At 42.6% G+C, this 24,188-nt stretch overlaps 1 protein-coding gene across 6 annotated transcripts; it reads right to left on the bottom strand.

Annotated features, from left to right (window-relative positions):
* Positions 1–15: 15 nt before the first annotated feature.
* tcf3b (transcription factor 3b) lies at positions 16–24,188 on the bottom strand. 6 transcript variants are annotated; one of them, XM_085266523.1, is made up of 21 exons: positions 24,166–24,188; positions 20,730–20,826; positions 18,800–18,872; positions 14,058–14,131; positions 13,362–13,434; positions 12,798–12,838; positions 12,466–12,598; positions 11,938–11,984; positions 8,052–8,148; positions 7,868–7,968; positions 7,515–7,608; positions 7,330–7,388; positions 6,681–6,756; positions 6,168–6,229; positions 5,810–6,007; positions 4,982–5,093; positions 4,689–4,836; positions 4,247–4,300; positions 2,947–3,176; positions 2,701–2,852; positions 16–2,569 (listed from the first exon to the last, which is right to left on the bottom strand). In XM_085266523.1, exons 2-20 carry the CDS (start codon positions 20,802–20,804, stop codon positions 2,707–2,709), a joined length of 1,893 nt encoding a protein of 630 aa, XP_085122649.1. In that variant the 5' UTR covers positions 20,805–20,826; positions 24,166–24,188; the 3' UTR covers positions 16–2,569; positions 2,701–2,706. The 6 variants fall into 6 exon arrangements, with proteins under 6 accessions (XP_085122649.1, XP_085122647.1, XP_085122650.1 ...); XM_085266521.1 differs by lacking the exon at positions 24,166–24,188 and adding an exon at positions 23,606–24,156; XM_085266524.1 differs by lacking the exon at positions 24,166–24,188 and adding an exon at positions 23,606–24,156 and having other exon boundaries at positions 4,982–5,090.

Below are 24,188 nucleotides of genomic sequence, written 5' to 3'. Positions count from 1 at the left end.
AAACTAAACAAGATCTATGTAACATTTATTTATTTTAACTAGATACACTGAAAGAAAAATCTCTTTATACCATTTAAACTTCTTCCTGAAAACTGAAAAAAGCATTAGGAGAAGGGAGGGTGGGGGAATGAACAAGTACCTCTTTAATCTCCATGATAAATGAAATGATATGGTTCACAAAATAAAAACTGTCTTAAATGAAAAAAATAAAATAAAATACAAGTTCAGGCACTGATAAGGCATCACTCTCCCATCATGACATCTTAAGTCTTGAGAATGAAAAGGCCACACTATTGATTTGTATAGGTCTTTTTCTTCATCTCTTTTTGTAGAAATTAAACACACAAAATGCTCCACCTCCCATTTGTGATTACATGTTGGTAAAAAGAAGCCATTCACAACATGACATGACATGGGAATAACATCACAATAACACTGTTTTTGTTCTCCATATTGCCCTTAACCTTACACCCAAACACGGGCATCTGCCTCCAAAATAAACGAGCAGGAAGTTGAACAGCGAGCTGCACGCCAAGCGCCGCTCGATTGAGGACAGACATCAGAAACAAAGAAGAGTGAAGTGAAAACTATTACACGGTACTGACAAAACCCAGGAACACAACTTTGAAAATGAAGGCGATCCACATTTGTATGGTAGCTACATTCAAAAACCAGTTGCATAATTACTGTTAGAGACAAAAATCCCCTCCCCCATTTTTCTCCAGCGCCCCCTGCTGGGGTCAGAATGCCTCAGCAGGTCCGTGGCACCGATTCTGCCCACGCGCTCCCAAATGGACAGAAAGAATTCTCTTGGGTAGCTGATGAGACGCTTCACAACTAAAACTGGAATAAAAGGACACACCAAACGCTTTTAACATTTTCCATTTGTCATCCCGTCAACCCTTTTCCACCGCCATCCCAGTTCAATTTTGAATTAAATGTCAAATATCCCCTTATACAGCTCATCTACAATACACTCTAAACTTCAAACTAATATTGCCATTTATGTAAAAAATCTACAATGTATAGACTAACAAAAAATATATATTTTTATATATATTTAATTTTGAAAAATGAAACAGAATAATGTATGAAGTGAATTTACACATCACACTTCTCTCGGTAAGAAACGTGAAAACACACTTACTCAGGAGAAAGGTGAAGGGCTGCAGTTCAGTGGGAATGCTCATTTAGGAAACAAAGCTTCGGTTACACAGAAGCTCGTCTGCTTTAACGCCCGTGGACTGATGAGATCCCTCCGTTGTAGAAACCCAGATTTTCTTTTTAAATTTTTTTTTTTGTAATTTTTGTTTTTCTCCTTTTGCTGAACTTCAATTAAGGGGAAATATTCGAGCCGTTAAGTCTGTTGGCACCATCAAAACCACTTCAAAGATACAGCACTAAAGGGCGCTGTTCACTCAGCGAGTAATTCAAATGGCTTTCATACAGACTTTCACAGGGACTGAAACGTGAAACAGGTCAACACTCAAAGTCCAGCCTAAAACTACATGACTGTGCTTTCGTCTGTGGATGCTTTAGTACATAAAGCGGTACAAAAACCTGGATCGATAACAAGCAACTACTGGAGTAACACTTGAATTTGTGGTCAACAAACAGGAAGAACAGTTTTGTTTTGTTGACAGATTCTCCCACTTGGATAGATTATCGTCTTCAAGGGAGAAGTCTTCAATTCCAAGTCTCCAGATGCCTCGTGTGATGTGACCGGGCTCCGGCCAGAGACTGTCTCTAAGTCAGAGTTCCGTCTTTCATGCTTCAAGCTGCGTTTCAACTGTCAAAACTGTGACCTTTGCCTTGTGACCTTTTCCCCAACCTCCACACACACACACACACACACACACACACACACACGCGCACGCACGCACGAAGAAAATAATTTTGACAGTTCAACTTCAACTATGGGCTTGGTTACATAACATATGTAAGACTGTACCATCACGCTGGGAATGACATACATTAAAAATAATTGCTCATACACATAAGCAATCCCTCACAATAAATGTTCCTCACATGTAAAGCAATTTGCTTAAATGTCAAATAGAAAACATGTAACAATTAGGCACAAATCCTTGATTCAAATCATTTGTTTAGGTCTCTCTCTCTCTTCTCCCCCCCACTCCCACCAGAGCACCTCTCGGCAGTGTGTGAAGCCCCAATGTGTGGCAGGACAAAAAAATAAAAATAGTACTCCTGTGTTCCATCATCATCATCATCATGTGGAAACCAGGAAAAAAAGAAAAGAAAAAAAGTTTACATGTAATTAAAAAAAAAAAAAAGAAAAGAAAAAAAAAGGCAGTTCTTCACATTTGAGCTTGTAGTCATGGTTGGGAGTGCGACAAACAGGCTGTGTCAGTTTTGGCAGTATGCATGTGTGTACGAGTGTGCATCTTGAAATTTGAACGGACAATACACAGACATGTCCACATACACACGCTCTCACACACACACACACACACACACACACACACACACACATACACTCTTGAGAATAACGGGTGGAAGAAATCTGTTAAGGCCACATCCTCTGACAGCCAGAAAAACACCACCAGATCTGGAAAAAGGAAGGAGCACAATGACATAATGCAACGACATTCCTGCAAAACACACAAATGATAGAATATGACTGCGGGTATTGTATACTTGCAAGTAGGTTAAATTCTAACACGAGTCTTTTGGGCCTACCTGGTGTTACATGTGGCCAACTGGATTGTGGCCATCTCCACCCATGCTAGGATGGCCTCCTGAGAGCTGCATGGGTGCTTCACCCACCACCCCAGACACCTTCTCTTCCTCGCGGCGTTTTAAACACGCTGCCTTTGGGTTTAGGTTACGCTCTGAGAAAGATGAACACAGAAATGAGCCTTCTTAGTCCTCGACAGAGGTCCACAAAGCTGGGATTTTCATCCATAAGAGTACATGCAAACTGACCTCTGACTTGTTGTTCTAAATTGAGGATGACATTAACAGCTTGGTGAAGGATGAGAAGTTTGGTCTGAGGTTTGTCGTGGCTGAGGTGCAGCTGGCACATCCTCCCAAGCTCCTTAAATGCCTCGTTGATGTCCCGTACCCTAAGGCGCTCACGGGCATTGTTAGCCACTCGTCGTTCCCTCTCGCGCTCCATCTTCACCTCGGGGGGAAGGTCCTCATCGTCTTCCTGACTGGTTTCAAGCAAAAATGAAAGGATGAAACTACAAAACAAAAGTGCTCATTCTACCAGTTCACAGTTTTAACCCTCTCAGGCTCAAATTAAACTTTCTGTTGCTAATGCACATCCAAGTCCTGCAGTGGTACTTCTGAGTAAAAAAAACTCATAAAATATGTATGTGGGGTAATCGGGTTGTTAGTTTTTAACTGTTGCAAATCGGCAACGCCTGCCTCCAGAGGGTTAAGCAGACTTGTTAAAGTGCTGGGAAAACATTACTGAAGAAAAGTGCTGGGGGCAACATGTGTCTTGTAATGCAACACTTGAGTTGCATTATAAGCCAGCAGTTTATATGTGAATGAGGAAGAACACTATTTACATTGTGGAATTATTTGCATCACTTTGAATTTGTGGAGGGAAAAAAAGGGGCAAAAAAACAAACAAATGCAAAATGCAAACTGTGTACAGACTAACGGCCTCTGGACAACATAACCAACAGGCGCAAAGAATCACAAGGCCTTTTTTCTTTTTGATCCTGCAAATGCACCTTAGTAAAGGGCTCTAACCTCATAATACAAAAGTTCATTTTAAAAGAAACAATTCCCAACACTGCTGAAGAAGCAGTTCATATGATCATTTAATTAAAATGCTTATCCCACACAAGTTCAATTAGAAAAACATTATCTGCTGTGTGTGAAGTGTTAGCAGATTTAAAATCTATGTCTTGTAAGAAGCTAAGCATGGTAAGCAGCTTTAGCCTTCACCTTTACAACCCCGAACTTCTTAGGATTTTGTGCAGCGTTGTTCATTACTGTGATGCTGGACTTGGGATAAATGTCTATTGTTTCATCCTTGCATTTGTTTGTAGTCTAAAAAGCATTTTGGGTTCAAATTTCAAAACTTCCAGGTGGTAACTGTGCAGAAATGGTGACTAATGAGTAGCAAAGTTCAGAATGAGAAATACTGTGACGACTCTGTCGAGCAGAGATCGTTTAGACATCAGCTCCAGCGGCATTTGTTTGCTCAGTGGTGCCTGGCAAGAGCCCACAAAGCATTAGAAATTGATTCTCTATTGGAGAAACTTACTCATCTTTCTGGTCTGAAAGGCCAGAGAGCATCTGGAGGGTCAACGCCTCCTTTCTGAAAATGTGACATGAAGGGAGAGGGGGGAGTTTGACATCGTTAAAAACCTAACAGAGCCTAGGCAATCACTGGGAAACACAGGAAAGAAGAAATGCCTGAGATGAATTAAACTTGTATAAAAGTGACAGCTGACTCCCTTTATATTGTGAATATAAAGGTGTGAGAATGTGTGTGTGAATGGGTGAATGACTGAATGTAGTGTGAAGCGCTTTGGGGTCCTTAGGGACTAGAAAAGCGCTATACAAATGCAGGCCATTTACCATATTCTTTTAGTGACAAAACGATCCTCACCTTTGTTTGACAAAGTAATAGTTTAATTCTGTAAAAATCAGGCTCAAAGTTTTTAAAGTTTGAGGTGAAAAGACTAAACGTGCAAGGACCTTACCTTGTTCGACTGCGTGCCGCTTTGGTGTCTTTCTTTTCCTCCTCTGACTTGTCTGCAACAGATGAATTTTCATCGTCCTCCTTGTCTTCTCTTTTGATATCTGAGCTGCTGGAGGAGTGTGAGGAACGAGCCAAACCACCCGGGAGACCTACGGACAAACACAGTGCGCGAAGCTTTAATATTTTCAGTTTCAGGAGTGCATACAGCACCGGGGAAGCTGATGAAGTCCAAAAGAAATCTGTGTACATGTAAAATAGACATTTTTATAATTAATAATCATTAATCAAACTTACTGGTAAAGCCTTCTGGCTGGCTTACTGCTGGTGTGGGTCCAGATGCGTGATGACCGTGCAGGAGAGTGCTGCTGGGAGGAAGACCTGTGGGCTCCTCATGTTTCCCACCCTGCTGGTAAAGGTGGAGAACGGTCACGATAGACTCACGAGGACAGATCGAGCAAAGCTGATACACAGACTACAAAGCCCCCCCCCCAACCGAAATCCAGGAAAAAAAAAAAAAAAACAACAACCCAAAACTGACATGACATATATTGAAAATAACTGAATACTTTTTGACATTAATAATAAAAAACAAACTTATTTGCTAATATTTTTTGGAACTGGTTTGACATAACTCGGAGACAAAGTATATAAAATGAACTCTTGCTGTACACCGTTTGGCCAGCAGATGGCACAAAGCATCACCACTGTGATGGTTTTTTGTTTCTGGTGGAGATAAAACCCAGACTAATTTTTCTGACTGATTTTTCCCCCCCATTTAATCCAAATCCTTTCTTGGAAAATAGAAAATATTTATCTGTTCAAAAGGACAATTTGTTGTGCATCATAAAATTAAACACACAACAAACTTTCCCCTAATTGTAAATCATTTCCCACGTCTCAGTTTTCTAACATGTTTTAAAAACCGGAGCATGTTCGTTTAAACCTCGACACTGACAAGCCTCTTCAGGAGCGTACCCAATTTGAATCTCTATGAATGAAAACGTAGACCGCGCCAATGCTTAGACGAGGACTTTTGTCTGCTTTGTGTTTAAAAGCAGCATCACGAGCCCACACCTCTCTTAAAAACAAAAGAAAACATGTTGAACAGAGCAGGTGACTCACCATTGCGGGATGTCTGTTGCTGAGGGCAAGACTTGCATTGGGGAAAGCCGGAGAGAGGCCTCCGAGGCCCCCGTTGTGTACTGAAGACAGCAGGCTGTGCATGTCAGAGTGGGCGCCCTCTAAGCCGGGGCCCTGGCCCACAGCGTGGCTACGGAGCACGTGGATGGCCTCTTCCAAGCGATCCTCCATTTTACTCTGCTGTATAAATACATGAAAGATGTGCTAAGCTGTCAAGATGAAGGTGGGACATCAACTATTAAAACAAGTAACGGCATACAAAGGCTAGAAGAACACACCCATACCGGCAACGTTAGGTTTTTAATTACGATTGATGAAGCAGAGAAATATTTTGGCATACCAGTGCATGTGGTGGCCCTTCATAGTTGGGTGTGGTTGGTCTTTGCCACTGAGACTGAGGTCCTGCAGGGAGAAATATTGGGTGTCGGTTAAGTAGCATTTCTCAACTTTTCACCAGGTGGCACTGCAGACACGTTTTTCTGCTGAATAACATTAAAAACGCACAAGAAAACATTCACTCAAGTTCAACACACTCATTCTTCGATGACAAAAATGCAATCGGGTCAGACTGAACAAGTGAAATGAACTGTACTCATTAAGGTACTGTCCAGTTCACGCTGATTCATTAACCAAATCTGTGGTTGCACGGCAGAGATAAAACCACCTTAACTCAGTTTACCAACCTTTTGATTTGCTAAATCTACACAGCCTTGAGGTTCATCAGCACAATGCGGAACTGATACAAATTTTCCACATATTTCAAAAAAGAATAAACTTAAACATCTGTCATTTTAATTAGATTATCTTTTATTGTGAGTTTTTTGAAGTACTAACACCGTATGAGAGAATGTACCTGCGATGGCCTGAGGAGATCCAGGAGTAGATGGAGCTGAGGAGAAATTATTACTGTTGTGGTCCGATGGGTAAATCTGAAAGTATGAGCAGATAAAAACTTCAAATTCAATCTCCTGGGTTCAAAAGGTAAAAATACTCATAGGTAAACATGTCCATACATCTTTTAATGTCTAAACCTTCTTCTAAAAAATAAAAGTAAACAAAAATAAATAACATTAAATATCTAATGGTTAGATATTTCTTATTGTCATGACCTTGGAAATGCTTAAGGACCCAGGTTATTGTAAGCAGAACAGCAAAACAACTGATTCAAGAAGGGTTTATAAAAATTTAACTATGCCACTTGAAGCCAAAAAACAGCTGTTTTGGTTTTTCACTCCCCCTTCAGGATTTTTTTTTTTTTTAAAACAATCAATCTGTTTAGGATAAAACTCTTTATATCCAAAATAATCCTACACCATCTAACTAACATTTTTGCCATTTTCAGACACTCCCCGAGCTGAATTTCCACTCATGTCTCCAACAGAATTTATCATCACTGCTGATTTTCACTTCGTTAGAGGATATAAAACTCTCGGGAAAATTATTTAAAGTGTTTTATTGCCCAGCACTAATTTAAAGCAACAAACAGAGAGAAAAGAACTCACTGAGGCAAGAGCCTTTCCAATTTCATCTCCTGAACTGCCAGCTGTGGTGCCTCGGTTGGCTGCAGAGATAAAATAAATGCGAGTCAGATGACTTGTTAATCTGAAAAAACAACTCAGTCTGACCACGTAGCCGTCGAACCAGTGACGGAGAAGTTTGCGACGCGCTCTTTTCAAAGGTTCTTTACCCATTATGCCTTCTCCGTTGATGGTGGGCGTGTGGTTGTAGGTGGTCGGGGCCGAGTGGAAGCCGTTGACCTCGCTGCTGTGCAGAGGATAGTTCTGTGGGGACAGAGGCAGGGGTGATGTTTCTGGGATACAGGTAGCGTCATAAAGCACAAAAGCCGTTCACAGAAAAAAAATAACCCAATCTGCATCGTGTACTTGGCGCCTTGAGAATGGATGTTCAACATGCCGTACCCAAACAATTAACAGCACGTTTAAAATAAACCACGATGACTTATACTGTTGTTACATGTTGTTATGTGGATGTTACCACAACATCAACCATCAGCATGGGATTGAGGCCATTTCTACTCACCATCCTGTCCTGTGGATTGATTGCAGAAAAGGAGCCTGGTTGTCCAATGTGAGGGGAATTACCCAGCATGGCAGAGTAGCCAGAAGATGACCAGGGGTCATCTAAGAAAAAAAATGTTTGGAATTAATATGAAAACAGTTCAAAGAACATTACAGGGCAATAGTAATATTTTATGAAAGGTTACCTTGCAAGTAAAAAGAGGTAGGGTAGACTCCAGGCTTAGCACCAGGATATCCCCCATTTTCTCTGGTATACTCGTCACCAGATGTGGAAGCATACACCTAAACAAAGAGACGTGACAAACAGTTGGACTACGGTTATACAACACTACAATACACACCAGCGTTCATGTGTGTTAGCGGTTTACTATGAATCCTGAGCCATCACGAAAGATGAAGTACTGTGGCATTGATCCATCTCGTCTTTGCTATGGATAACCATTTAATTACACTAGCGCCAAGTGACCACAAGATGGCAAGAGGGAGTCTGCCAACGGTGGAGGAGGAAGGCCGGCTCCTCGCCCGTGGAGGAGAACACAGTGGCCATGGCATGCTGGGCACAGCGACGGCTTAGATCCCAGTGCACAGTGAGCACTTCCTCTCTAGCTCCTAGGACCCCAGTGACATCGCACTGCCTGGCCTGCAGCCCCTCCCTATAACACACTCGGTATCAGCTCGCACACATACCATGCATTCAGTGAGCCAACACACCCATCCATGCACAATCCAAAAGCTATGTCCTCAAACTCGCACTAGAGCGTCAGAGGATTGAAAATGACAAAGAACAGCTCTGGTTAATATTGTAGACATTTTAAATACTTGCACCTTAAAGAATTCAACTGCACATTGTTCCTAAATATTGCAAACGACCACTGATGCTAGGCCTCCGAACACAGCAACAGAAGACGGACATGAGACGCCTTCAGTTTCCAGACTATCAGCCACCACTGAGTCCTCCTTTTCCTCTCCTCCTCTGTACTACATGCAGACAGAGGGAGAGAGAAAGAGAATGGAGGCTATGCTGCAAAGAATGCTAATCCAGAGAAGGGATTTTTTCTGTAATTTGATTTAACAGGGAGAAGTGGAAAGGGAATGGAGAGATGCACTTCTAATTACAGAGCCATCTGCCTGTTCCTGGACCACATCCAACTCCACAGGCAGCTGGGCTGAGGAGAGGGAGAGAAGAGAGGGAGAGAGATGGGGGCTGGGATCCAGTCAGCAAGACAGAGAGAGAGGGAGAGAGAAAGAGGGAGAGATTGCAGTGGGTAGGGGGTGGTTAAGGGGCAAGGGGGAGGACTGAGGGGGGAAAAAATGAAGGCCCTGATGATTTATGAAATGGGTAGAGAGATAAGGGGTGTTGAGGGGGACAGGAGAAGGTAATCTAAATGACTTAAACAAAGCTTGATATGGCCAGGGGAGTGTGAAGGAAACAGGGGATTTAAAATGATCACGGTTAATTCAGGGGAAAACATGATGGAGATGGCTTCATTTAACAATAGGCTTTGAGTTGTTCTTTCACGGGGAACAATGTCGAGTGAATCCTGCCGCTCTAGATGGGAACACAGGACTACACAATGACTAGTGCTGCTGGATAATTGTATTCTCAGGAAGAAAAGGATTGCTAGGGTAAAATCCTCAACTAATAGGGGTTTAATGTAATTCAGGTTATGACCGTGTAAAGGTCTCTACACCAGGAGGAGAGAGAGAAAAAAAAAAGCAAAAACAAAAAACACACACACACACAGATATATATAAAAAAAAAAGCGGCTTGTGGCAAGGGGTGGGGAGTAGATGAAGATTAACATCAAACTAACCTCAGAGCGCTTTATTCAACCACAGGGGTTTGTGGTTAGTATACTGGACAACTAGGGGGCAGAAGAGAGGCTCCTCCATGTTTTTTGTTTGTTGCACATGAAAAGAGGCGTACGATTTGCACGGTTAGAGGATCTTGTGCGCAGGTAACGCTGGGAAACTGAAGTCAGCTAGCTCGAGGGCAATTGAGATATGGCGTTTACAAAGCAAAACGATTTCTGAAACTCAAGTGGATAAAGAAAAGTAGAATATGCTGATGAGGTGGTTTAAAAACAAACAAATAAATAAATAAAACAGCGGCAAGAGAGGAGTGTGGGAAGAAGGAAAGACCACAGGATCATCACCAGCTATCATTAATCTGGGCTCAGACACGGGGCTAAGAGGCCTCACAAGCACTGCGCCTCACAACTGGGTCACTCACAGGGGGAGGCCCACCCAGGCCATCATGTGGTGAGGCGTAGGCAGAGGGCTGGGTGAGGTGGGGGAGGGGGGTTCACACACAGAAGTCTCATCATTCGCACTAAAACCACGCAGCCATCGTTCACGCTGCGGGGACTGACTGAGGTTCAGACAGTGAGAGAGTGGGAAGAGAGAGAGAGAGGGCCTCGACCAGACAGAGCGTTGACACTCCATCTCTGTGATGTAGTCGCTTTGGCGAAGCCTGTCTGCACGTAGAGGTTTCGGCAGCCACTTCAACGCGACAACACCCACAGGTGGGAGATGGCAGCAGAAGCAAATTTCATAAACAAACAAGAAATCAAAAAAAATCTGGCTAAGCACAGAGTTCGCCGAGTTCAACTTTGATCTGTTCCCATAGTTACACTCAGAGTCAATCTGATAAACACCAATCTAATCAATGCACAGACTGTAAGTCAACTTAAGAGTCAAAACGCAGCTCTGTTCAAGTCTCCCTGAATTTCCTGTCAGACTACACTTCAAGACGTCTTGTATGGACCCTGTCAGACATGCAAGCCTTTGAATGTGCCTTCTTTATGCGTGTAACGCTATCAGCCTTGGTCTGAGTGAACGCCTGAATAAAAATCTACGCAACATACAATAAGATTATTTTAAAAACAAACAAAATAGGGCAAAGATGGCTAAAAATGTTTGAGAAATTGATTTTAATCTTTTCTTCTGCTTGTGTTCATAGCATAGGATATGTTCATCTTCGAAGTCAGAAGACGCTTGTGCAGTGGCAACATTTTATATTGATGATCCACCAGCAGCTTAGACATCAAGACAGAGTCAACAGCAACACAGGCAAGCCACACACGACCAGGTTTCTGAGTTTAAATAACCTGCAATCACTGCACAAGACACATAATGAAAAAGATTCCTAGTCTGAGTAACAGCAGCACATGCTGAGAAAATTCTTTGTCAGCATTCACTGACTGTATATTCAAACATGCAACAATGACTAGTATCTCCAGCTATGGTTGGCTGCCATCATCCTCACATCAGCTGCATCAGCAGCTGCCAACTCTTATAATGTGACAGTACAGTCTGGGCCCTGCGAGACACTTCTTTACCTTCGAGCAACAATTTCTCAGTTTTAAATATGTTCAAACAAGAAATGTAAACACAACTTCATCCTTTTTGTTTTGTTTTCCCAGGCTCAAACGTTACAAGTAGCCCAGCATTGAGGAACTAAAACATAGACACTGTCATGTAAAGAATTCAAACTTTGGACAGAATTATTATAATTACATAATTAGCTATACATCTACCTGTTTGCACACTATAAAGGTGCAAAAAAAAAAAAAAAAAAAGACAAATTCACAATATTTTACGGATATTTGTTTGACTTTGAGCTCGATAAAACCAATGAAACCTTGAACTACATCAGAAAACAAGACTTGAGACCCAAACCTTGTGCAATTTGTGCGTCAGCAAACCGCGAACCACGTGTTCTATCAAAGTGTATCATTCAATCTAGGCTACAGAAAAAGGTATGTAGACATCAACAAAGCACCTAAAAGCCTGCAAAATTACTTGACTACATGACAATCAACCCAGAAAACCACTTGAAACCACTTGACTATACAGACAACCACAGTGATGATGTTTACTGGGGCCTGAGTTGCCTAACTGTCAGCTCGCTAAGAGTCTGACTGAGCAGAGGGTCTTTACCCCTGTCTGTCACAGAACTGTTCAAGCAGAGCGAGGACAGCAGTGTGTGTGTGCAGAGAGAGAGAGAGAGAGACGGCGAGAGAAGGGACTGGCTGCGAGCGGTGTAGACGAGCAGAAATAAGCTCTTACCGAGGACGGCAGGCCAGGGGGTTTCCGAATCTTCTTTGGCTGGGTTTCTACATACAGGCAGCAGAGACATACAGAAAATGTTTAAGAGGCAGGAACACAAATACGGACTAAGTGAGGGTACATGTCATGTTAGCATGTTTGTATTTTTAAAGCTAGACCAGAAAATAAAAATAATTTAAAAAAAACAAAAAAAAAAAAACAAGATGCAGCAAGTGCTTGCCGCTCTGTACGCGCATCAGTTTGAATGAAATGCCAAAGTGCATTCGTGTGCATACACTGTAGCTTTGTATTTAGATTTATGTTCAACAGAACGACAAAGAGAAAACCGTTTTGGTCCCAATGATCTGACGACACATTTTAAACGTCACTTTGGGCTACGGGTCATTGTAACGGACAGTTTTCACCATTTTTGGAGCTACCGAACATAACGCAGTTAAATGGTCAATAAATAATCAGCAAATTAATCCTGAACGACACACATACAAAAAATAAGTACTTAGTAGCCACACTGCATGCCCCATGACGTACCTATGGCTCCTTCAGGCGGCCTTCTCCTGGGGTTGTTAGGATATGAAGGATAAAACTGAGAGCCAGACTTCAGACCAGAGGGTGACATGGCATCTGGGCTGGGCATCGCAATGTCGCTAGGAAGAAAACCAGGCTAGGGGAGGACAGAGAGATAAGATTTACTAATAAGACACACAGAAGCGTGGGAAAGCATAGTTTCTTTTCTAAGAAACCAAGACCGTTGTCAATTCAAAGTGCCCGACATGAAAAGAGAACTGAAAATACGGGGCGTCTTACACACAGGCAAACTACATGAAATTAGGTCACACATGTATCCTCGCAGTTAAACATACCTGGTTTCCAAACGAAGAATACGGTGGTCTCTCATTTTTACCTGTGAGGTGAACATGATGGACATTTAAACATTAATTCAAGTGAAACCCTGAGCTGTATACGCAGATTAAGACGCAATGGACTGTGCTAATACAAATGAAAAGTAGGTTTTTCTAAAGTACAAAAAGTCCAGAGATGCCCTCCCTTTTTTTCCCCTCAGTACGCTCAGCTGCATAAAGCCGCCCGCCAGACAAAACCCTAGGGAAGGTTTCTGCTTCAATACCCCAACATCCCCAACACTCAACGAATGAGCACACACACACACGCACTCACACACAGATATAAACATATGCATATACATACACATTCTGCCATCCAGAAGACAGCTCTATGGTCATAAATATATGCACGACCGTCCAATCGGTCTCCATCAGTTTCTTAAAGCTGGCGTTTGACAAGGCAACATTCATCTGGTACCAAGGATGACGTTTTTATATTTTGTAAACTGATACGACTCAAGTGCTAAAACTTAAATAGATAAAAGTCACATGTATCAAAGTTTACTTAAAGGAAGCAGAACATACCAGCAATCCCTGAACTGATGAATGGAGAGGACAAGGCTTCGTGCTCACTGTAGTGGGATCCTTCTCCATAACCCTGTGGGAACAATGGCACACATAAGACGACTAACCATAAAAGGCCAAGGATGGCAGACACTAACCTCAGGCATATAGACTAACACGCTTACATGGCCAGCTACATCTTTTTAGCACCCCTGCGTGGCTTAGCGCTTACCCTCCCTCTGCTTTTCTGTCTAACAGGATCCATGCCAAACAAATCTGCATCAGCTCGAGGGAATCAAACCAACTTTCTTAATTATCAACTTGTGGTAATCAAAGCTTGCTGCATCCATTTCACCCCCCTGTTCCTTGTATTTACACAGAGTTGTGCCAAGACAGTTATGGTAGATGTGAAGCTTGCAATTACCGGTGGGCTTCGACAGAGGTTTGGGCTACCAGAGAGCTTGCCAATGCAGGATCCTGGGCCAAAGTTATTAGGTAGAACGTAAAACTACAGCTTCAAATTGCATATGGCACACAGATGAGAAAAGTACTAAGCTGTAGTTGTGGTTGGGGGATAGGACGTTTGTGTTTTCATCTATGGCGCAGCGGTTAACTGAATGTGAGTGAGTGACAGTGTCGTGGCATCTGGTGTTAAAGCTTTGCAAACTTAAAGTCATGAGCGACTGAAGAGGCCGAGTGTATGCATTTGGAGCTTACCCGTCCTTGGCTGAACGAGGGGCTGTTCTGTTCCGCGGAGCCCCAAGACCCAGAGCCGCTACGCTCGTCTATTGCTGCAGAGACACACAATGAAAGGTAGGGAGGAACGGCATTAGTCCAAACAAACTAGATACTAGAAGAAGTGAGCAGTCCAAGGGAAGAACCTTAAACCACTTTAATGTGCATTATTACAGACATGAACGGTTTTGACTATGACTATAAGTGGCCACAATCGGCATTTCATAAGGAAGCCAAAGAATTCACACTGATCAAAGCAAATTCTCTGTTATGTTAAACGTTTTCCAAAGATACACGTAGGATACATGCTGTTTTTTATGCTCACTAAATAACAGGACGTTTACCATTAGCATTCTAATGTAATCCAATTGTTGAGAGAGTAACATGTCATCTAAACCACATTTAAATTCCACCCAGTCAATTTGACAAACAATGTGTGGTGCCAAAAATTGAAATGCTATTTTTTAGGTAAAGAAAAAGCCGATGCGGAGCACAAAGAAAACACAGCCAAAAGACTGGTGGAGCAGAAAACTCCAAAATACCCCCATCATCCCCTTCTCCCTGTCTTATGCACTAATGCTATCCAGGCTCTCTGGAGACACAAGGCTTAATTGCATGCTGATTTGCATAATTGTGCATATTAATGCGGTTTCCTTATGAATATTCATATTTCGTCTTTGATTTTTTTTTTTGCCTAATTAAAAAAATGTGTGTGAGAAAGCAAAAGAGAGCGAGCGAGTGGAAGGAGAAAGCAAGGGGACGAGGGGGGGGGGGGGGGGGGGGGAGACAAGAGTGAGAGGGGTCTGGGTGAGATCAGCAGCCCGGCTGACGAGCGAGAATGAGTGATGAGACTAACAGAGCGGTGCAAGCACCTACACACGCTGCGACAGCCGTGATCTATGGAGCTGATGCCAGTGGCATGGAGAATCAGGCGAGCCGCTAGGAGAGGGCATCCGAAAAGATCGGCTGTGCCGAAAGGCCATGGCACTACTAAAGCGCAGCTCCACCGTCAACCATGTCCGATGGCACAGGACGTCAGCAATGAGCTCACCGCTAAATAAAGATGACAGACTTTGAATGGAGACACTTAAGCCAAAGCTCCATGCCAGCAGAAGTAGTACCAAATTAGTGAGACAAAAATCTAGTCTAGATGAGAGGACTCAACAATGTCTGCTTTTAGCCTTGCAAATTTTCATTCAAACAACTTCTCTTTTCCACTTCAAGACACTCTAGCGTCATCCAAAACTGCTGTTAGACCATGAGTATTTTCACAAATACAGAAAAGTAACTGGTGACACACATTTACGCATCGCCGCTGTCGACAATAACCTGCACTCTGCACAGAGTTGAGAGAGTAACTTCATCTTCGCAGCTATTTTCAATACCCCACTCATCCGCCTGTGAAGCCTCCATTTGGACAACGGGGGTGCAGAGGATGAAGCGAAAGCACGGCTGTGCAGGAGAAGTCTGACAACGTTGTTTCACACTTAGTGGAGTAATTAACTCGGAGGCAATTAAACAAAGGTGGAGAGCTGCCGAGGTGACACTGACGCCTAGGAGAGCCCAGCAACGCCAGAAGAGAGATCTTCCTATTGTTGTTAATCTCCTGTCACGTTTCATGTCAAACAAAATTTCAGTGGTACTAAATTAGAATTAGAATAAACCGTGTATTACATTATAGGTGCTATTGTGCTGCTCCACATGCTGCCATAAATATTTTTACGTCCAGCACAAAAACAAACAGTGAACATAGTAGCTATCAACTGTTATCAGCTGTTGCTGTAATTGATCATCATGACATCACGTAGTCATGATAATGCTACTGGGTAGCAGTGCTCACACATTTCCTTACGTTCTTTGACAGCACGCCGTTTGTTTGTGCTGCATTTTATCATTTTGCCAGAAGAATACTTTTCAGTGTTTCTATAGTGGTATTTGTAATCACTAATAATGACAAAAAGTCCCACTGAAGTACATCAGTAATATATTATTTAATTATTCACCTTTTTAAAAACAAATAAAATTTCTAATTGAAAGAAAATGACGATGAAAACAGTTCTGACTAAACCCTTACATTGGCGTCTCCTCTCAGCGTTTACACTGACAAAGCCTTCCAACGTTACACAAGGACAGCAACAGAGTACTTAAGAAATGAAGCTCATGCCAATTAATGCATCTAATCTCTAATCAAACTTCAACCATTTTCAGTCTTACTTTTGAAAAAATAAGCCATCAAAATTATTTAAACTTGCACTTACTTACTTCAATTTCTTTCAGTAAGCAAATAATACTACCACTAAACACACAATTAGTCTGGATTATCATTAATAAGTCGAAGGTTTAGCATGAAAACGACAGGTTCTCTGGATTTCTATCACGTCCATCTAGATTTTGGCATGACCAGTGCAAATGTACTCAACATAGCAAGGCAAATACTGACTCACAAGCAGAGCCCAGAAAAATATTTATTCACTGAGCCACAAACTTTCTAAGAGCTGCGAGCTCTGAAAACATTTAATTTAGCTGAAGGAGGAAGCCACTCGCCTTTGAGATTTCCCCTTTCTGAGGGCTTCGATTTTCCTGCTGTGACAAAGTAAAGTACAGAAAACTACAGTACGCGACAGTCCTGCAGCTGTGTGCAGGCGGACAAGTTGAGGTGCAAAAGGTAAATGCAAAGCTAGCCAGTTAGCCGCCTAGAGAGGCTACATGTGACAATTGTTTGTTGTGATCTGAGGAAAGCGAGCTTGTCACGTCCCCTGTATTTGTGTTTGTGTGTGTGTGTGAAGGGGGTTGGAGACGTTGCCAGCAGCTGCAGAGGTGACAGAGGGGACGCCTGCCTGAAGGCTTGTGGGCTTGGCCAGCTCCCACCACACCGTCACACTCTGCCTCCCCTACTTCTTAAACATCCCACACTTCTTGCCAATCCTCTCCTCTTTCCTCTAACATCCACTCTACTCTCCTCGACACACCCACACCCAGCCACCCACACACACACACAGGCCACTGAGGAAGGGAGGACGCCTAATGCAATTAGCACCCCTCTGAGCACTTTTGTGCTGATGAATAGAGGTGGTCTGGTGGGCCACTGGGCTACTTGCGGCCGTTCCCGCGCTGCTGGATCCCTGAATAGACAAGCCGCCGAGGTGACGTCATAGATAGGCGTTGTGGTTTAATGGACATCATTTAGAAAATAAGTCAGTTTCCTGGCCCACAGCCATGCAGTACTGTTTCCCTTACAGTGGCTAAGCTTCAAAAACAAAACAAAAAGAGACAACTAAACGCCACATGTACCCATTCCACCTACAAATAACGCACATTCATTTAATGCTGTAGTTTTAATAACATGTTTCCTCGTATAGTCGCGTTGTAGTCGGTGCACTGTGCGTGTTATAACACGACACAGATCTACGGGAACCTCTTAGGCTGGAATTTGCACATTAGCTTTTTGGCTTTCTAGTGCCATTAGAGGGTACCTGCCGATCTCCAAAATGTTAAAGGTGGCAGCTTTAAGTATCACATTAAAATGGGTTTCAATGACCGAGGGTCACACTTTGGGACGTGGGGAGGGGTGAGGAATTAACTCCTCACTGCTTAGTAATTGCCTGCTGTAATAGAAACAAACAGAATCCTGCCTTCCACAGGCTGATCCCTCTATTCAACAAGCTCTCTCTCCCACTCTGGCCACTCTCTGCATGCTGGGCCAGTTTAAGAGGCTGCAAGCTGGGGGTGAGGGACATTGTCTCAGATTCAAGCCATTTCCTGCAGATCAGTGGGGGTAAGAGCCCTGTGCTGTGTTGGGGGAGGAGTGTTTTACACTTCAGGGTGGGGGAGTCGTTTCAAGTCCATAAGCCCCCTTCTTTGCCTTTGTTCCTCAGTGGCCAAGTTCTCACTCTGGGGAACACTGGGGAGTGTGACTCGATTTCACACACCAGGTTGGCAGGGTGACAGAGGAATGAAAGTAACATGACTTACTAATAACCTTCAGGAAGAGAAAAAAGCTTACTCAAAGCCTTCAGGTGCTTGAGTGGTTTAATTGCGGATAGTTTCACCTTTAAAACTGAAACAAATACAAAAATGGATAAACAGACATAGAACAGGCTGCAGGGTTTCAGTGAGCATCTTTTTTTTTTTCCTGGGACTGCTTCCATTACATTACTCAGTGTAATACATGTAAACAGATATAACCACAAACACTTTGCTATACATTTTTCTTTGGCAGAAGGCTGATCCAATGAAAACTATTCAGTCTGTGGATTAGAGAGAGGGGGGGGGGGGACGTCAGTTCTGAAAATATAGCTACAGTCTCAAATGAAATTCTGTAGAGCAGCATGCACCACAAATAAAATTTACCTATACGAAGGAAGTGGAAAAGATCTCAAAACATCGGTAAATAAAACTGAAACTGTCTGCACGATAAATACCACAAAGGTTAGGTTAGAAATTTTCGTCACCTCAGAGGGTTGACCTTTAATGTGTGTGCTCCATTATGTCATCTGTAAATTACAAAGAAAAACTCTTTTTCCCGTTACTCCAGTTTTACATTTATAATACCGTTAAAGAGCACCGATTTAACAGCAAATTTGCTTAATGTTGCCGTGTCAAATCCCACATTCAGCCACCGTAATGTCAATTAAAAAAAACGAGTGGTAAGATTAAGAACTGTGCACGAATCAAAACTAATACAGTTTAAGAAAAATGCAGTGAGATCAAGCCGAAAAGCTTACCTGATCCACCAAACTGAGAGCTGGCGAGTGTCATCGTTCTGTTTTTCCCATTGGCTACTGGAGGCGCGAACATCTACAAGACAAAAGCAGTGAGATACCATAAGTAACAAGGAAAATGATGGCACACTTCACACATCCTATTTTCACTAATGGCTAACATCACATCACACACACAAACACATCGTTCAGTTGTGAGTACCCCTCCCCACCCCCTCCACCTTACAGGCATTTCAGATTTGGATGAGTCTAAAGTGAGATATAAAGGGGATTTTAAAAAACAAAACAAAAAACTCGATTTAACCATCTATAACTTTCAGCATCAACAGAAAAACCTAAAAATCTATCAAGTTATAAATATTGATTTTAAACATAAGTGAAGTTTTATTCTATGGCAAACAACGCATAAAACAGTAATTAAGTTAGACCCCAAACAATACAAAATACTGCCCTTTGAAATGAAACTATAATGACGTAACTGACGTGTGTTAATAATGTCAGCAAGCCACTCTGGGTTTTACCACAGGACCATCTTTCAGTGACACGGCCAAAGTCTGCTGTACAAACCAAACATGCCTGTAACTAGGACAGAATAACACAATCTTCCATTGCCGCACGTGATTTTTTTTCCTTTTTAAATGTATGACATAGCCAAAGATTCTGATTAAAAGACCATCTTTTCTTCCATTACGTTTAACTGCCTAATACACATTTAGTTTTCTTTATGACACGGCCAATCTCACTTGCTTTCCTATGAGCAGACAACAAATAAACAAAGAGGAGGAAATTCGTTTGTGTAACGTTCAACAGTTTCTCACCCAATTATCAATGTCATATTTAAACAAAACATCTGCTGATACAAATTGGCAGCTGATCAATCTGGGCTTTCCTAACAAACCCAAGTGACTAACAATGAAACCTGCGACAAAGCCCTGCTCAGAACATAGGCTAAGTTTCTTTGAACTCTAGCACAAACAAAGCAGCTAACTGCAACAAACAGCATTATAATGGTGCTTTACTAATAACATATGCACACAAAATACATTTCTGTTGTTCTCTGCCGTAGCAAAACAACATCAATTCAACTTTGGGGGAAAAAAAGAAAAAAGAAAAAAATCTCATAGGACATTACGTCTGCTAACGACAGCTCACTGAGAGTCGGAGTTTGGAATTACCGATTATTCTTTGCATATAATAATTATCCAGGGCTTGCAACTTAGCCTCGCCAGCTATTTGGGTTATTGAGGAGAAAAGAAAAATCTAACACAGCTCCACCGGGGCTCCATGATGTTTATGTCAGCTGAAAAAAAGCTTCACAATAAACTGAAACGCGGGTAAATAAAGCTCAACAGAATTCCTCTATCCACTTTGTAGATAATGTCTGGAGCATAGCTCTCACAGCATCTTTGTGAAAATGTCATCTTAAAGACTAAAAATGTGACAATAAGAAAGGTGGAAGCTGTCTGCTCAGCCACGGTCTTCTATCACAATATTTCCCCCTAAGAACCTCCTCACAACACAAACAGCAGTGAGATTATTTGTACCGTTTCCTGTAGCTGCTCCTGACTCAATATTTACATTTTAAAGTGGATTCTGTTTGACGGCAGGACGATCAACTTCCTCGTAACCTATATCTCATCACCTCAGTAATTGGGTAGCCTAAAGTGTGACTTTATTCTCACCCATCACCTGGAGTACAGCATGACTTTTACCTGCACTACTCTGATGCCAAGAATGAAATATCTTGATCTGACAGAGAGGCCGTTATACAGAGATTTTAACATTTCTATTTGTAACGTTAAGCTTTTTTTTCCCCCCCCCTTGGTCTTTATCCCACATCCCTCTGACCTCCGCCTATGCCCAGACCTGTATCGCACTCTCCTCCTCCCATAGCCACCCACCTACCACTGCCACCCAGAGCCCGCTCTCTTACCGCGCTGAAATCCAGGAGGTCGCTGAGTTCCTTGTCAGTTTCCACTGCAGCCATTCTTTGCTGCTGTTCGTTCATACCCTTCAGTTTCTAATAAACCCTACGAGAGAAATTTGCAGATACAGGATTTTAATGGCGCTAGCAAACACAAAAAGAAGTTACATGTTCCTCTTAAACAGAGATGATGGCAAAGGATGAGTTAAACTATCCTACTTTGTCTAGCTCACACCCCCTTCGCTTACGCTTTTTTATTGGCGGGTTTTTTCTGTCTCATTAGACACCAGTGCAGGGGTGCAGTATGTCAGCAATTTGGCTAAAAGTAATTTTCTCATGACCTTTTTTTTTTTTTAATTCAAAAAGTTCCCCAAATATGAAAATTATATGCAGGTCTTATTTAAATGTTGCATATTTGGGAAATAACTCAATGAAACATGGGCTAGCTACAGCAAAAAGGACAACACAAACCTACTGACCACTACACACCATAGGCAGGTCTACTTAAAAATGCAAATTTCCCCTCAGACATTGCCTTCCCATCCAGGCAGTGGAGGAGACACCGCCATGAAGTGATGAATACTCTGCCTTCAGTCAAATCACTTCTAAGTAATGACTTTAAAAAAAAAAAGTCTTTCATTTTACGCAACCCTGGCAAATAACACAGCCATATGTCGATCATTGCTACATAAAAGAATTTACAATTACAGACATAATTGGGACTATTGTTAGCCCAAGGAAATAGGGGTGAAAAGCAGAGCTAATGACTGTATGCAAACACGTCATTACCAAATTACCATATGTCAACTCAGAAAGGACCTTGTCAAATGACACAGTGAGCATGAAGACTGGATTTACCCAGTGTTTTGCATTCCAACGCAAGCCTGAGGGCCGCTCTCTGATGCCGAGCGGTGTTTCTCTACGCCTCACAGGGAAACTGGGGGTAAGGGAAGCAACTGGAAGAACAGAAGCACTCGGACACCAACAGGTGGTGTACTTTTACAGCCTCTTTTCCAATTCAGCACTAGCATAAACAGATGTTATAAATAATAACAAAAAAAACCCAAACAAAACAAAAACAAGAAAGATGCACATCCTGGAGAAATGCAAGTGTGTGATGTAAACACGGGGCAAATTTGGAGTTTTCTTAAGAAATAAAAAGTCTAACTAAATCCTTTGTCTGCATACACGAGAAAAGTTATTTCAAAGGTAGCCAAACACTGCTGTCCCAGTACAGAGAAGGCAGAACAAGTGAGACTAATTTAACCTTGGGACGAGGAAAGGAAGTGAGCATACACAAAACACTGCCCCAAGTGTAAATAGGCTAGAAATATGGCTGTCATTGCCATCCCAAACTTTTAGAATAAGACGCCCTACAAAAGGAAAATCTGCCATGCACACGCGCGCACACACACACACACACACACACACACACAGCTAAAAAAAATGACTTTAGCACAGAGTTAAATGGAGCAGAGCACATGGAGGGGCTTAATGTTAACAAAATGGCATCTTCAGCTAGTGCTGGATCAATATTTGAAGAAGGCACATTGGGGGTCTTTGTCACCCACACAAGGCAGAGAAGGCAGGTCACTCTCCACAAAAGGACACTGCACTTCCAGTTATCACAAAACACTGAGCCAAACCGAAAACAAATCACCACTTAAACTTTATAATAAACCCTAACGAGTTGGGTTTAGATAGCTTCCCGAGTTTTTGGCTTTCAAACACAATGATAGGCCAAATTAGGTCCCTGTTACTTAGCCAAGAAACAAGCATTTGAGGTTGTGTCCAATCCAGCCTGCTGTTAAAAAACAAAAAAACAAAAATAAAGGGGGGAAGGCTATAACATGTTTATAACAATGCTATTACTACAAGAACACAATGAGCATGTTCTACTGTTGATTCAAACACTGCATGAAAGTAACGGATGTTGGGGCCTCACGCCATAAACACGTTAATAGGAATAGTTTTACAACAATGCCAGAGAACATGTGCACCACAGGATGCAGGCTGCACATTATTTGATCAGATCCGCTAGGCCATATCCAGGGACCAACCTCCCCCCCCCCCCCCTCTCTTTTTTTCCTTTCTTTCTTTTTTTTTTTTTTTTTTTTACTGTCAGCTAAACCCACTCACGGCTTATTCTGATCCGCGGTGACATCGTCCACAAGACCAACAAACTACACGTCTAATCAGTGTGTAAAACAAGTACCACGGCCCTGACCGCCCAGAACAGGAGCGAGGCTCCAAACTTCATGCAACAGATACTAAAGCTCTTTCTTTCGCATGTTATTAGGGTCCAATCGTGCATTATGAGGGAGCAGAGTGGAAGAGACGGTGGGGGTGGGAGCATGAGGAATTTCCTGCCAAATGTGCAATAAAATAAGTCTAGCTGGTGGCCAGACACTTCCATAAAGGAATGTTTAAAGGGCTACCAAAGGGATTTTATGGAAAGTTTTTCCCGGCCTGTTTGGAAAACACACGTCGGTACGCATCACAAAGTTCAGCCAAAATGCTGGACAACGTAAAGATTTTATATTTTCCCTCGGTGGCTCGGAGCTAAAGCGGCTAAGGCACACGGTGGAAAAAAACAAAAAAAAAAACAAACCGAGGCTCGTCGGGCAGCTCGAACATTTAACGTTAACGGGCTCTTTTTGCAGAACAAAGGAGTAATTTCCTTCTCTCTGTGGTCGATGCGGAGACCATCACACACTTGGCTCGCCACCTCAAACCAGACAAAAACTTACATCCCCCCGCTTTAACCACACATTCCCGAAAACTTTTCGACAATTTGCAGGCGTCAAAATACGCGTCAATGAAAGCCGTCGAATTCGTGCAACTTCCCCCGAAACACGAAGTGTACAGAGTGTGTTTTTTTTTACCTCTCCTCCCCGTGTGTCTGGTATCCAAGAGTAAAAAGAAAAGCGGAGACTCGCAAGGAGAAAAACATAAAACTTCAAGAGTATTTCGACCTCAGTGCATGAAACGCATTGGAGCACAGTAGATGTCTTCCTTTTGTCCCGGGAAGCCTGTTTTTTCCACACAACGCCCACGTGTTTGCCTCTCTGTAACAAGTCTGTGTGCAAACAAATCTATTATAGTAACTAATCTCACGTCTTCCTTTTTTGTTGTTACAACTGAGATGATTTCATTCTTCTCGTAGACATCTTCACCACCTCCGTCCACATTGTCAGACGCAACAACGTATCCCTCCGCACAAACGTGACGGCCTCAACGCCAGCGGTGTCCGATTTCAAACGCCTTTCGGAGATGGGCTGTTTTTCAGAGGGGGAAAATACACACTCAACGTTTTCCGGTACTCGAAACACGGGAAACCTGTACCCGCGACGCTTGGTTTGGGCTCCGGTATCTGTAAGCCTCAAAATACGGGAGCGCTACGAGCACTAGCGTACCCAGCGGAAGGCTATCGTAAGAAAGTTACCTGCGATTACACAGCAGCAGCTC

This window comes from Mchenga conophoros, linkage group LG23, assembly GCF_057382185.1.
Source record: "Mchenga conophoros isolate Kocher_MC1m ecotype Shallow Benthic linkage group LG23, M_conophoros_male_GT1.1, whole genome shotgun sequence".
Classification (NCBI taxonomy): Eukaryota; Metazoa; Chordata; class Actinopteri; order Cichliformes; family Cichlidae; genus Mchenga; species Mchenga conophoros.
This window is presented reverse-complemented; position numbering and strand designations above follow the sequence as displayed.